Source organism: Buceros rhinoceros, unplaced genomic scaffold, assembly GCF_000710305.1.
Source record: "Buceros rhinoceros silvestris isolate BGI_N320 unplaced genomic scaffold, ASM71030v1 scaffold17733, whole genome shotgun sequence".
In the NCBI taxonomy this organism is placed as follows: Eukaryota; Metazoa; Chordata; class Aves; order Bucerotiformes; family Bucerotidae; genus Buceros; species Buceros rhinoceros.
Window position 1 is genome coordinate 8,991 of NW_010401995.1, and position 14,838 is coordinate 23,828.

Genomic DNA, 14,838 nt, shown 5'->3' on the forward strand with positions numbered 1-14,838 from the left:
CCTGCTGTTGGTGTCTCACCCCTTTCCCTGTGCAGGCAGTACAGGTTGTATATATCAGTAGAGGTTTTCCAGAGAGTAGTTACTCGCTGTTGGATCAGGCCATACTTGGTTAGGTTTATCTTATGTAAATCAAATGCACACCTCCTCTGTACAGTACATTTCTACTGGATATCTTTGTGAACATAAACTAGGATGTTTTCTTCCTCTTTTCTCTTGAAAACAAATTAGCCCTTTCACTTACAGCACCCCTGGGCACTCACAGACTTTCCCTTTAGTCTTGGTGGAGGCTTCATTTCGCTGTGGCTCCGCCCCAGCTCGCTGCCTCTCGCAGTGCTCCTTTGCTGAGTTTTTCTTTGTCCGCTCTCCCTTCTGCATGTTTTGGTTATGTTACGGTGCTCTGAACGCGTGGTTTTGCGAGCAGTTGGAGGCCCGGCGTGCACCACTTCCTGCCTGCGCCGTCCGCGCGGCTCTCATGCAGCCAGCCTGGTCACCATCTGCAGCGGGCTTGTACGTGGGACGTGCCACTGCAGCTGGGCTGTCCTGTGCATCTGAGCGTGCTTTTGAGTTTGCAGTTCCTGGTGTGCAAGAGGCCTTGCCGATAAGGTTGAGGCTGTCCCCGAGCTGCCCTGCAGAACAAGAAGTGCGTGGATGTAGCTTGTGTGGATGCTTCACTGATGTATCTTCTTAATTCCCTTTAATGGGGAGGGAAAGACCAGTCTGAGCCTGGCCTGGTTGCCAGTACGTGTTGCATCATATGTCTGTTGGACTGACAGGCGAAAAAGGCAAGTTGAGACTGCAGAGTGGTTTTCTTACAGTCAGCTTACCTTGTATAAGTGTTGTCCTGGGGCCATCTTGCAGAAGTCTACCCTGTGAAGTTTGTGGAGTTCTGCATTCAGAATTCATATCTGAAAATCTTGGCTGTAGGACTCACTGATGTATCTCCTTAATTCCCTTTAATGGGGAGGGAAAGACCAGTCTGAGCCTGGCCTGGTTGCCAGTACGTGTTGCATCATATGTCTGTTGGACTGACAGGCGAAAAAGGCAAGTTGAGACTGCAGAGTGGTTTTCTTACAGTCAGCTTACCTTGTATAAGTGTTGTCCTGGGGCCATCTTGCAGAAGTCTACCCTGTGAAGTTTGTGGAGTTCTGCATTCAGAATTCATATCTGAAAATCTTGGCTGTAGGACTCGGAGATATATTTGCTAATATATATTCTAGTAGCATTGCTCTGATTGACATATGTGGTGGTTATGTTTATTAGTTTACTGGTCTTGTAAGTCTGGAGGTGAGAACATGGAGTCATGGATGCTTTCACTGGCATCAGTACTCGTAAGTAGTTACCAGCAAAGATCTCCAGACAGGAAGCTGTACCACAAACAGTGTGAGAATAGGAAGATCGAGAGAGGTCAAAGATGGCAGTTCCTCCCTGCATTTACGTAGGTTTTCCTTTTTGTGCTCATGATTTAACAGATGTCATCTTCTTTATGCAGGGCTATAATTGAAGTACAAGATGGCAAGAACCAGCCACAGCAACTATGTCCTTCAGCAGCTAAACAACCAAAGAGAGTGGGGCTTTCTGTGCGACTGCTGTATCGCTATCGACGATATTTATTTTCAAGCCCATAAAGCAGTCCTTGCTGCGTGCAGCTCCTATTTTAGGATGTTTTTCATGAACCATCAACACACTACAGCCCAGCTGAATCTAAGCAACATGAAGATTAGCGCCGAATGCTTTGATCTTATTTTACAGTTCATGTATTTGGGAAAAATTATGACAGCCCCTGCCAATTTTGAGCAATTTAAAGTGGCCATGAACTATTTACAGCTATATAACGTACCTGAATGTCTAGAAGATATACAGGATACAGACTCATCTAGTTTAAAATGTTCATCTTCTGCTTCTAGCACCCAGAATAGTAAAATGATATTTGGCGTGAGAATGTATGAAGAGACACTTGCTAGAAATGGCAGCGAAGCAAACAGGTGGGGCATGGAGCCGCCAAGTTCAACAGTAAATACATCCCATAACAAAGAGCCTGATGAAGAAGCTTTGCAGCTAAGCAGCTTCCCCGAACAACTGTTTGATGTCTGCAAAAAAAGCACCACGTCCAAATTCTCTCACACGAAAGAGCGCGTGTCCCACTCGCGCCGTTTTGGAAGAAGCTTCACCTGCGACAGCTGCGGGTTTAGTTTTAGCTGTGAAAAGCTGCTGGATGAGCACGTGTTAACATGCACTAACAGGCATTCCTACCAAAGTGCCAGATACTATGGGGCTGAAAAAATAGACTTTAATGAAAAGGACTCCACTTCTAAAATAATCTCCACACAAACAGAAAAATACAAGGGGGACTCGAGCCAAGCTGCGGACGATTCTTCCTCTCCCGTATCAAACATCACGAGCAGGAAAAGCAGCACAGTTGCCTCTGAGACATCAGGTGAAGAAGGAAGTAGAGCCTCTGAGAGGAAGAGGATTATCATCAAGGTGGAACCAGAGGACAATCCTGCAGATGAGCTGAAGGATTTTAATATTATTAAGGTGACAGACAAAGACTGCAATGAATCTTCCGAAAATGATGACCTAGATGATGAACAGGAAGAGCCACTTTACAGATTCTACGTCGAGGAAGAGATCAGAGAGAAGAGAAATGCTCGTAAGACTTTAAAACCCCGTTTATCCATGGATGAGGATGAAAGAAAGTGTTTGAAAAGTCCGCGGCACCTTAACAGGAAGACTCCTTCAGTGCAGGAAGACGTGGAGAACGCTCCCTGTGAACTCTGTGGGCTAACAATCACCGAGGAAGATTTGTCGTCTCATTATTTATCCAAACACATAGAAAATATATGTGCTTGTGGCAAGTGTGGTCAAATACTGGTCAAAGGCAAGCAGCTTCAGGATCATGCGCAGACCTGTGGGGAACCCCAGGATCTGACCATGAATGGTATCCGAAATTCTGAGGAGAAAATGGACTTAGAAGAAAACCCCGAGGAGCAGTCGGAAATAAGGGACATGATGTTTGCAGAGATGCTAGAGGACTTCAGGGACAGTCACTTCCCAATGAACAGCCTTCAAAAAAAACAGTTATACAAGCATTCTGCCTGTCCTTTCCGATGCCCTAATTGCGGTCAGCGTTTTGAAACAGAAAACCTAGTGGTTGAACATATGTCCAACTGCCTGGAGCAAGACCTGTTCAAGAACTCCATGATGGAAGAGAACGAGAGGGATCACAGACGTAAGCATTTCTGCAATCTTTGTGGGAAAGGATTTTATCAGCGTTGCCACTTGCGGGAACACTATACTGTTCATACCAAGGAGAAACAGTTTGTTTGTCAGACATGTGGGAAGCAGTTCTTAAGAGAGCGCCAGTTGCGGCTCCACAATGATATGCACAAAGGCATGGCCAGGTATGTCTGTTCCATTTGTGATCAAGGAAACTTCCGAAAACATGACCATGTACGGCATATGATATCTCACTTATCAGCTGGAGAGACTATATGCCAGGTCTGCTTTCAGATATTCCCCAATAATGAGCAACTGGAGCAGCACATGGATGTTCATCTGTATACATGTGGAGTATGTGGAGCAAAATTTAATTTGAGGAAAGATATGAGATCTCACTATAATGCCAAGCATTTGAAAAGAACATAAGCATAAACATACTGTTAAAGCATTAAGTTGGCAGCAGAGAGAACACCAAAGCGAGGCATACAGTATAGCAGACAAAAATTGGAAAAAAAAAATTGAAAATAGTTTTTTTATTATTATTTTTTTTAAGACCCTCCTAACCATAGGTGTCTATTTAGGCTCATTAAGTATATAGCTTTGAAAAGCATCATATGTTTAATTATTACATTTTCACTGTTTCCTAATACCAGTTTCTGTTCTTAATTTTATTGTTTTAGTTAAGTAGATATACAAATCGTTATTTTTAAACTGTAGATTAAAAGCACAATGTTACCCCTTCACTGACTGCTATTAAACAGTTCTCGGATCCATGTCCGTAAGATGAGTGCTTTAATATTTCCACGTGTTGTTTCTTCATGTGAAAATTTTAGATCACAGTGATTAACGTGCAAGAGCATAATTGTTCATAATCCCCAAATTAATTTTCAAAAGGAAAAAAGAAAAAGCCAAGAAATAATCCTTTGCTCTTTGACTCTGCTGTAAGGGCAGAGGTGGCTGTCCCGGTCCTCTGCCTGTTGGCTTTGTTGGAACGTGCATCCCAGGGGTGAGAGCACGTAGGCTCAGTTAAACCTTGCAGACCTGGACCGGTATGCGCGAAGGGAAGGGAGTTAATGACTGTCGGGATAACCGAGGAGTTCGCAGCAGAGCGGTCCTTTCCCAGACTTGAAGCCCTAGCAGAACTGATGTTCAACTGATGTTGGCCTTTCTTTTACTGTCGGTTCCTCCGTGGGTATCTGTGACCTGCTTGTCCCAGTCTCCAGGGGAAGAGTGGCGGTTGCTAGGAGTGCAGAGTGGCCCTGTGCGCTGAAGACCTCCTTTTTCAGCCTAGCTGTAAATGGTGCCTTGCTGCTTGTGTCGGAAAGTTTCGAGTGGGATGGGTGTGAAGATAGTCCGGTGGCTTGGGTGGGGAGGGGAAGGGGGAGCGTGTGCCTCATGTGAACCTTAGCTTTTTTGTTTCTTGTTTTCATGATACTTTTCTGAATGTTCTGTTTTTCAACAAGAATATATCAAGAAAAGACTGCACAGTTTGCTTAATAAATGTAAAGACATTTTACGCCTTTTAAGATTCCTTTCTGATTCTAGTATAGCCCTAATCTGCGTAGCTTGTCTCTTAATTTAATTGAATTTAAAATTCCCACTAAGTACCAGCTGACATCAGGTCAGTGAGGCCATTGAGCCTTTTAGAGAATGACTGGCTTTGACTCTCAGGCACCAGCTGTCTACACGTTTGTTCAGTGCGTTATTTTTAAGAGGAGGGGGGGAAGGTTCCTGATGTGTAATGGCGGAAGAACCTCTGAAAAAATAAAACCTCGCAGTACTTTCTCCGAGCAGATCTCCCTTTATCATAGAGTGTAGTGATGCTGCCACCCACGGAGCTGTGGAGGGAGGAAAGCAATTTAGATCAGCAATTAAGGCAGTTGGACTAGGTGGTTGTAGGTCGCTTCCAAGTGAAATACTTCATCACCTCGCGTGCCAGTGGTGGGATTGAGAATAGGAGCCAGGAGCTAAGGGTCTAGTCCAGGGCTTTCACGTGCTTGTCACCGTCAGAGTTGAGTTTTGATCCCTTGTTGTTTCTTGGGGATTACAAGGGGTTTCGAGCTTTAATGCTAGATTGTTTAGAGAAACTAATGCAGTTCAGAATCTCCACTGTAACCATGTGAACTGGTGAGGGTTGCCTTGCATTTATTCAGTTTTAAATATGCATTAGGATTTCTCTTGGCTGGTAGCTGCGTTCAGTGATGGAGAAGGACCCTGCCACCAGACCTCAGCCTTGAGGTAGCTGCTGGCTCCCTGGGCGCTGACTGTTGCGGGTGCAGTTCGCGCCTTTACCATTTCGCCACAACTGCTCAGTCCTCTGTTTTCTTGTACGATGCGAAGCCAGCCTAGTCCTGAACAACACTGGCGCCAAGAAGACTATGAACGTGAATGCGTGCCAGCATCTCAGTTAATTCAGAGCCTCCCCCTTCAGAGGATTTATTCCATGTTCCCCATCCCAACCCAGACTGAAGCGTAGTGTGTAAGAGTTCAAAGATGAAGTGCGAAGGGTATTTTAACACTTTTTAGCCCTGGAATCAGACCTCAAAAGATGAAAGGGTTAGTCAGGTGCTGTAGTGGAAGAGCTGGGGGGTTTAGTACGTGGCACACAGCAATTCTCTGACATGGAGGCTATCCCTTACAGTATCAGCTATGGCTGGACGGGGAAAAGCAGCCAAGGGAAGTGAGGGAGAACTGGAGGGTGCTGGGGCAGTTGGCAGAAGAGTCTGGTGGCGCAGGGGGAGCAGGAAGGCTGACTGGGAGAGGAGATCCTGAGTGGGAACAAAGGCTGGGGCGTCCAATCTTTGAGCTGTGCAGTGGGAAGCGAATCCCGAAGGTGTCATGGAGGGGGCGGCTGGAGGAATGGATAAAATGTCCTGCGGACGCCTGTGAGCCCAGGGCGAGAATGACTCGGCTTGGCTGGGAGAGCTGTCAGCCCGGGTGATTAGCTCACTACGGCATAAACTCCGAGCATGGACTGTGTACCCAGTACAGCCAGCCCCTGTGCTGGAAGGACTGCGGTGGCGCAGCAAAGCCTAGATTTAAACCTTGTTGAAAAGGAGGAGGTGACCTCTGCAAGCTAAGAGGTTGTTCCTGAATACAGCAAAGGGCTAAGGGTGATTTAGGGAGACTCCTGTTCAGCGTCAGGAGCCCTTGTTCGCAGTGTATTCGTATGAACCTGGCGCAAAAGCATTTCACAAAAAAAGTTACTTCCTAGTGGAAGTAGACCCACCAACTAGAGACGTTAAACGGAGGAACTGGGAATGATGGTGCTTGTGTGTACTACCTCACTTCACAAACACCCGGGAATACCGTTGTTTTTCGATTATAAGCTGTGGTGTTGCAGCCTTTCAAAGGAAAGTTTGTTAAACCTTTCCAGCTGAACTTGAGTTACTGTTTTTTTCCTGTTCTTTATGAAACAAAACCCAGTGCCTTGGAGTTCACGTGTATGTCCAGGCTAAGGCTCAGGAAGAGCACTGCCGGGGGGTGTAAGAGTGGATCTCCTTGTATGTGAGCGCAGCGAACCAGAATGACTGAAGTAGCCCAAAAAGTGACCAAAGGGAGTATAGGAGAACAAATCAAAGGTACGAAGGCATAAATAAGACAGCCTGGCTTGCAAGAAGGTGGGGAGAGTGTTTATGGTGAGGTGTAAAAGCATGCAGGGGAACGGCATGAGAATATTAAAGAAAAGGCCTGGAGCAACAGGAGGAATTTGGCTGCTGTGAAAGGGGAGAAGGGGTGGGTGCTGAGGCAGCCTGGGGCTAGTCACTCCTGAGGATAGGGGTGTTCTCCCCTATAGAATAGGACAACGTCTGCAGGAGACTGAAATGATGGTGTTTCAGCACTCCTGCCACGATAAAAATTATTTACTGCGGAGACAGAACAAAAGCACAGATGAAAAAAACCCAACTGCACTTATGCTATCTTAGAAGTCTCACTGCTACTTGAAAGATAGCGAAGGGGAAGCAAAATTACTTCATTTAGAGTTCTGTTTCCTCTAAGAAATCTAGACTTTTCAGTCATCGTAACGCAGTTCCTCTGCCTCTCCTTACTGTGCTACGTGGACTGCTAGAGAGTAAAAGCGCTTAAGGATCTTTGAGAGTGGAGGTGTAACCATATCCCATTGCACAAGACATAGCCAGAAAGAAAAAGACTTGCTGGATGCTTTGAGTTAGATTTTCAAGTGATTTGCTATTCTTGTATTTGGAGGACCTCTCTCTCTTCTGCTCATTTTGGCTGTACTGTGGGCTGTGACCCTGGAAATAATTTGTAAGTGGTCAGTGTAGCTCTTAGGTTTCAGGATTTACTGGAAGTTAAAAACAGGGACTTCACAAAGGCCTGGAATGAGCTTTAAAATATCACAAAACCTGTTGAGCTTCTTTTTCAGTTTCAGAGAAGATGTTTCAAATGGCAAAACATATATATTTGTAAATGCTCATTGGCAAGTTGTTAATTCAAGGAGTATTTACATTTTGTGGGTAATGATATTTGTAGCCAACAGGACTGTGGAGAAATCTTGATTTGAATAAATTAGAATTCTCAGAGTGTGCGCTTTTATTAGGGGACTTGTCTATTTAATATTTTCAGTTAATGGAGAAAATACAATTCAGCTTATTTTTTATTCAAAGCTGAAGACAGAAAATGTACTGCCCTGGAGAATATGTTACAACTACATTCTTATAAAAGTGGATACTGTGACTGCACTACTGTATTTGAACACACTAGAGGTAACCCATCAGGAGTGTCTCGGCTATTGGTGAGGACATCAGTTTGCTCCTGAAGGCAGTGCCACCTCGAGCCCTGCAGCCCCTTCCTCCTCCTCACCTAGTTTCAGCTCCCATAACTCGTGTGTGCCACCCTCCCCGTTGTCAAAACGCACGTCTTTACGTAGCTTCATGATGAACTGAATCAATCAACGGGCTTTTTGTTATTCCCTGTGGGGCTGTTTTTTGGCTGGACCAGTTCCCTGCTGTGCCTCCCTGTGTCAGACCTTGTGCTAGCAATAGCGGGGTGGCACGAGTGGCTGGGAGGGGGCTGTTTGCTTAAACGAGCTGTGCCAGAACTCAAAGCATGTCCCGAACTTAACTCGGTCTCTGTCTCCCCCAAGCATCCTCGTGGAAGCTGAATTCCTACGTTCATCTCTTATTTCCTGATAAGGAAAAAAGGCAGCCCAGCCTCTTCCACACAAATGAGACACTTCCATGCTCTCTGGCCTCTGTGAGAACTGGAAACCTTCCTGCGCTCAGCTCACCCCTCAGATATGCTCCGGAGCTTTCTTAGGCTCTCTTGAAACAGATGCTGTACAGCTCCACACCACTGGGTTCCTGTGGTTGGCCTGTCCCGAATGAGCCGGGACCCTTGTCCCTTGTCTGGCCAAACACCAGGAATGGTTCCCGCCTTGTTCTGGTGTTTGTGCCCTCCAGCTGTGGGCCCAGATGCAGCTGTGCTGCCCACGGGCTCGGCAGCTGGGCCCCTGCTCTCCTGCTGCCCTGTGCCCCTTGCAACGTGTGCTTTTCTGGGTGTTGCGATGAGGGGAGACAGTCATCTCATTTTTGGACTAATATTGACAGCTTGGGATAATTCCTTGTGTAAGTTAAGGAGATGTTGGCAGCATGTTACTATCCCCTGTGCTTGCTTCTGACTTTAAAGTGCTTCCTAATCTGAAAGGGTTAAAAACCAATTATTCTGCCTTCGCTAATTCTCAGTTGGTTTGATTCTCATCACAGACTTAAAGACCTACGAGATGAAGCATGACTAATTTGACTTTATAAAGTCTGCTGAAGGAACACGTTTGGAAAAGCTGACGGTTCTGTCGTCAGCTATAAACCAGTTTTCTCTGTTTTCTTCAAACCTCCGAAAAACTAAAATACCGCTGTACAGTGTATTCTTGAGATGTGTAGTAGGCTGAGATTTTGAAGGCAGAAGATGCCAAAAACCAGGACACATATATATAAATTGTCTTCTGCCACTTTTAGAGTCACTTCAACAATTCTGGAATGAATTATGATTTTATTTTTTTCATGCAGAAAGACAAATCATAATTTGTTACAGGGCAGCAGAGCTCATGACTCAGGAGTCAGTTCATCATCCCTATAAATATTCAACCCTGACACAACCAGCCCATGTTCCCTTTCATGTACTTGAATGGCCAGTGCCAACTCTATGAGAGAAATGCTGTTAGATCTTTCTTTGGGTCTTCTTTGCCCTCAAATATCTTGCAGGGTTGGGTATTTTTCTAAGTCATAGGAAAACAATATTGTGTATCATGCTTTTAGAGAAACCGTTTTCAGTAATTTGTGCGTGTTCCCTATATAAAAGTAGTTGAAAATATGTTTTTAAAGTTTCACATTAATGTATTCAGGGGAACATAACCAAACTATGAGATGAGAAATGAGCAGTCCAAGGCCAGCTTTTGTGTGTGTTTTGCATAGCCTCACCCCAAGAATCTAGAATTTCAGAAACGGTCAGTATCTTTGGTTCTCTTGCAAGAAAATGAAAGGTTTAATCTTTTCCTGTGCCTTCTGGCACACCAGAACTGCAGTAAATCTTCCTGCAGCTTCACCGCAAAAGCAGTGTTGCATCTAGCATTTCCTATGGGAGAAAAAAAAGAGCCCTTTCAGAGTTGTTCAAGAACTTCCCTCTCTGACAAAGTCCTGATGCTGCTATTGTTTTCACTCACGCTCAGCTGTGATTTGCATCAGTGAGAGTTTTGGGGGGTACTTTAGTGCCACCAGTGTCAGCAACTGCTGAGGTCTTGGCAGCAGCAGCGTTGCCAGTGTGGAAGATGCAAAAATCAGTCTTTCCCCATCTCTTCTTCCCCATCTCCCCTGATGACAAGGTTGCTACTTGAAAAATTCATCCTTTTGGCTCTTCTGTTTGCCCTCTGTTTTGAACTGGGAAGATGTGCTTTTTTCCTGCTTTAAAGCAGAGACTACTGCTAGGAATTTGCCCTTTTATTAATGGTTCTCTCGTGTTCAACTGCACCTACACAACTGAGTAATACCTATTCTCTCCTTTTTTAGGTGGCCATCCCACTACATTGGGGATGGTCACCAGAGGGACTTCTGCTTCTGACTCCCCAGAAAATGAATGGGAGAAATAACAGAATGTCCTCTCTCCATGGCAAAAGCCCCAAGACCGTGATAGTTTGTGGAAATGCAGATACACTGGCTAAAAATAGAGTTTGCTGAATACCATACATTACTTTTGGTTTTGGCAGTTGATACACCAGGCTTCTGGTATCGGTCGCGCTCCTTCCTTTTATACAAGTCATCGTTAGAGCATTTATTCAGGATGCTAAACATGCTGCCTCTGTTTCCTCCCTGCCTGCAGGGAACCCTACTGGTACCTACTGGTAGAGAGTTCCAGCTATGGCCCTGGTTTCTAGCCATTGGTTATTTAATTATTTATACAAAGTGGAAACATTTTAAGAGATGAAATTGAGAACGCCCCTCCTTCGGAAAAGGATAGATACAGTAGTATTGTAGAAGGAGGAAATACAGGGCAGGATCCCTTAGAACTGATGAATCAATTATCTTAGTATGTGCCAAAGCTCGGATCTCTGAGCTGCACTGCTATCAGGTAGATTAAGTATAGTCTGTGTACACTTACCTGTGCTGTAAAACATGACACCGGCACAGTCTGCACGCCTGAAAGTATGAGCATTAGCCCCTCCTAGTCTGCTTGCAGATGGGGTTGTGTTTTGCTTAGATTTTAGTGGCTGTTGCTAACGTGATCGGTTCTGCCAGGGGTCTTAGAAAGTGAAAAATAAGTTAATTACGAGACAAGAAATGTTACAGGAATTGTTACAGTTCTTTCACACGTAGTTTGCTGTGCAAAGAGTTAAATAGTTCAAAGGCAGTTTCCCTTGGAGAATGTTTATTTGAGCAAATTCAGTGTGGCTTAGACCCCAAACAGAAATAGGAGCTTCAAACAGAGCACTACTATGAAAGCAGGAATAGTCTGTGGCCTTCCAGACCTCACAAGCTGTGTTGGTTTGTTACACAGAGTCAAAACAAAGATGTCCCTTAGAACACATCTACATTAACTCAGTGTATTTCGCACACCACCATCTTTTATCTCAGATCTGCTTTTCTCCTCAGTCACTGGGGCTGTGCCAAAGTCACTGAGATCCAGGATGAACTACAGACTTCTCGATGAAAAGCATATCTGGTGTGATTGGACCATCCAGGCTGCTTGGGTCATTAGGGAAGAGGCTTTGAGCGCTACTGCCCCTGTTTACAAAGACTGCAGTACTACATGCTTTGGACTTTGGAACAGTGGGTACCTTTGCTTCTTGATTCCCTTTCCATTGCAGAAAGCAGGGCAAGGAAGAGCCCAGCAGGTGCTTCTCTTTTAAATGGAGCCTGGAAGATCTTGTTAGCTGTGGGGGTGTTGGGTTTTTTTGTTTTTTCAGGTCCTTAGCTGGCCGAATCTTCGGACTTCTAATAAATGCGCTAAGCATTAAAAAAGCATTGATAGGCCAAGTTGAACCACTCGATATAACAGTGAAACCCATGCAGATGCTATTAGTATGCGAACCTGATATCATGCCAAATCTGAAGAGTTATCTTTGATCCATCTCCAGATCCTCCTTTTATTTGTAAACATCCAGCTAATCAGAGACTTCCTCTGACTTTTATTAAGTGGAAGAAACTGCATCCTCTGTACCCTCTCTGGAGTGCTTTAACTTGGCAGATGTGCGTGGCTGGGGCGATGGGGAGGTATCAGCTCCATCTGGTGGCTTCCCTGGAAACAAGCAGGTCCATTAGAAAAGATCTGCTGTTGAGCAGAGCTCACTGCGTGAAGAGCAAAGCAGATGCTCTTGCAGCTCTGCATTCCTAAAACAACTTCTGTTTTTAGAGTAGCTCTGGGAGGCGGGCTCAACATTTTACCTCTAATCTAGCTCGCTGTGGGCTAAAAGATCTTCTTGCCCACGCCAGCAGTTCTCTGGCGTTCACAGTTCTGTGTGTACACCACAGCACCACAGTTGGCAGGCATTAATGGTATTTTTGCAGTCTCATTGGAAAAATGTCATTTAATATTCACAGGCAGCCCACCTTCCCACACTCAGAGGTGGTCCCACGCAGCATAGTCAGTGTAGTGGAGGGTGGTGGTGCAAAGGACCTCAGTCATGCCGCGTGAGCTGTGTAAGATCTGCAAGCAACAGAGATCTTTGACTGTAACATGCAGGCCAGCATCTTAATAAACAGCAATCATAAAACACTGATGTTGCCTGGGGAAAAAGAACATTCATGTGCATACTGTAGTTAGAATACTGTTTTTTCTTCATTGATAGTTAACAAACAAAAAAAGAGGCATTTCCTGACTTTTGAGCTAGTCAAGTAAGAGCAACTTTGATATAACAGCATCAGCCCAATGAATTCCCCCCCAGGATCCGAAGAATGTATTAGGTAGACACGTGGACTTGCTGCCAGAACCAGCAGTAGTTTGAAGCTAGCAGTTTGCCCAGAGCTGCTTCCCCACGCTCACATTGCCCTCCTGGCAGGAAGCAAAAGCCGGTTGTCCCAGATGGCTATTTTTGCCCACCATCAAGTCTGTGACATGGCACAGAGAGCAGATACAACATACAGACAATTCTGGGCCCGGCATATGCTGTGAGGGCCTGGCCTCATGTCACACGGGGCACCCTACAGTGCGCACTGAAGTGTGGAGCGCCACTCTCAAGGCTTTCCTCTCAAAGGTGTGCCAGGAAATTCAGCCCCGAGCTGGCCTTGAGGATGCTCTAGCAGGTAAGTGATGCAGACAGCTGATAAACGGGGCTTCACAGGCGGCCTCTTCTGCTCTGCAGTGTAGACACAACCACTCGGTCCAGCACTGCCACGGTGCACACACAAACATCAAGTGTAAATTAGCCAGAAGCGGGATGGTCGTGTTTTTTGTGCAATGTGATTTACATACCCAGAGAAAGAAGTCGGTGTATCAAGAAAAAATCCCTGAGGATTGTCTTTAAAAGTTACATCCACGTGTTTCCAATGTCTTGACTGTTTGTATGAGATACAAAGGTGCTCATATTTGTTTGGCTCCATTAGTTTCATTGAGAGAGATTTACAGGAATTGTAAATGTTTATATCATTTATCTGCGTTTAACCTAAAATAAGAATTTAGGAAGGGGGGCTAAGTAAATATAAAACAGTTTCCTCTGAATTAGGCAAGGGGAGAAGAAAAAAGGCAAATATAAAGCAGTAAGAAGTATTCCAGAGTGGGGGTGTTCCAAGCTATGAGACGTCCAGGCTGAGGGGAAATAATACTTGTGCAGTTTTTTGAGCATTCACTAAGCCAAACCATAAAACCACTGCTGGAAAGTAACACATATGGTATCAAAAATAACATCTGGGAGGCTTGCAAAGTGAAGTTTTTTCTTCAGCAAACCTTTAGCTGTTTTGAAAATGGAAGGCAAAGGAGAAAGAAACAGAAGTTTCTGAAACAAGATCAAAATACTGTTTCAGGTTAAGTTGTGTTTTGGTTTCAGGTTGTGTTTTGGTGGGGCAGGGGTTAAGGAAATGAACCGTATGGCTTTTAAAGGTAGTTCCTGACTGTGGTGGGTGTTCTGAATGTAACTGAAGGATGGGTATTTAGAGCAAAACCACACCGTAGCGAGGTGGGAGGGACCACATCATGCTAGCAAATACAGTACTGGAGTGTGGGCTTCTGACTTTTAATACTTTTCTTGCATTTCTTTTCTGCATGGCAGTAGTGAAATAGGGACTTCTAAGCTTCTGAACAACTGAGAGAACCAGGTTTGACGAAGACATGAGGAAGAACTGGTCGGCAAAAGATTTCATAAAAACTCAGAACTGCGTGTGCCAGCTCTGACCTGGCACCACCTTTGCTTTTTGACATACTACAGCAGTCGCAAAAGGCACCAAAGCAGTCCAATTAGAACATGCAGTAAAGTTGTTTTGGACTCTTCTCTGTATTATAAAACTTACTTTCTTGTGATTATTGTTTACACCTGTTGAAAACAAAATTGAAGTTTTCTTTCATGGAGGCAGATGCCAGGTGTTAAGGGCTGCACTGGAATAAGTTTGCAGGATTTGCCGTTGACGTGCTGGAGTGCTCCCTGTCTGAAATGAGGCTTCGTAGCGTTCCTGTCAAAAACTGTTTAGATTTCTTAGTTCAAACGTTAGAAGTGTATACTCGTGAACTAAAACTTATGTGTTTTCAGAGAGTTACAATGCTAAACTACCAACTGTTTAAAAAGAGAAAAAAAATCTGGAGTACAAGGTGAAAAAAATTCCTAAAAGCTGAGGACAGAGGGTCCTTGAGGAAGGACAGGATGGTGAGAAAGATCCAGCTGACCTGAGTCCCCCTGCTGCCATGATCATCTTTGCAAGCTGAAGAGGACCCTCCATGGAGCACAGTGCTTGTATGTGGAGAGTAAAGAAACGGTGCTCTGGTCTTATTACACAAATGGTGAAAAATTTTTACCAACAAGGAGATGAGTAAATGTAAAATAATCTGCATGGGGCACAGGGTGCACCTTGTTCTGGATGTAAACCTTGCAAAAACTGGCTTGAAGAGGAGAATCAGGCATTCATGTTCAGATCTGAGCATTTTTAGGAACCTTAATTTTCCAGCTAAATTAATGGGGAAGAGAAC

General features: G+C 44.7%; 1 protein-coding gene across 2 annotated transcripts in view; it reads left to right on the top strand.

Annotated features, from left to right (window-relative positions):
- The window catches only part of ZBTB1 (zinc finger and BTB domain containing 1), an 18,468-nt gene extending 4,404 nt beyond the window's left edge, over positions 1-14,064 (top strand). The window contains exons 3-4 of one of the 2 annotated variants that reach the window (XM_010132498.1): positions 1,490-3,401; positions 13,931-14,064. In XM_010132498.1, coding sequence (XP_010130800.1) covers positions 1,510-3,401; positions 13,931-13,967 — 1,929 coding nt within the window. In that variant the 5' untranslated portion in view covers positions 1,490-1,509 and the 3' untranslated portion in view covers positions 13,968-14,064. Of the gene's footprint in view, positions 1-1,489; positions 3,992-13,930 lie in introns of those variants that run through there. The other variant, XM_010132497.1, reaches the window with a different exon arrangement.
- The last annotated feature ends 774 nt before the right edge of the window (positions 14,065-14,838 follow it).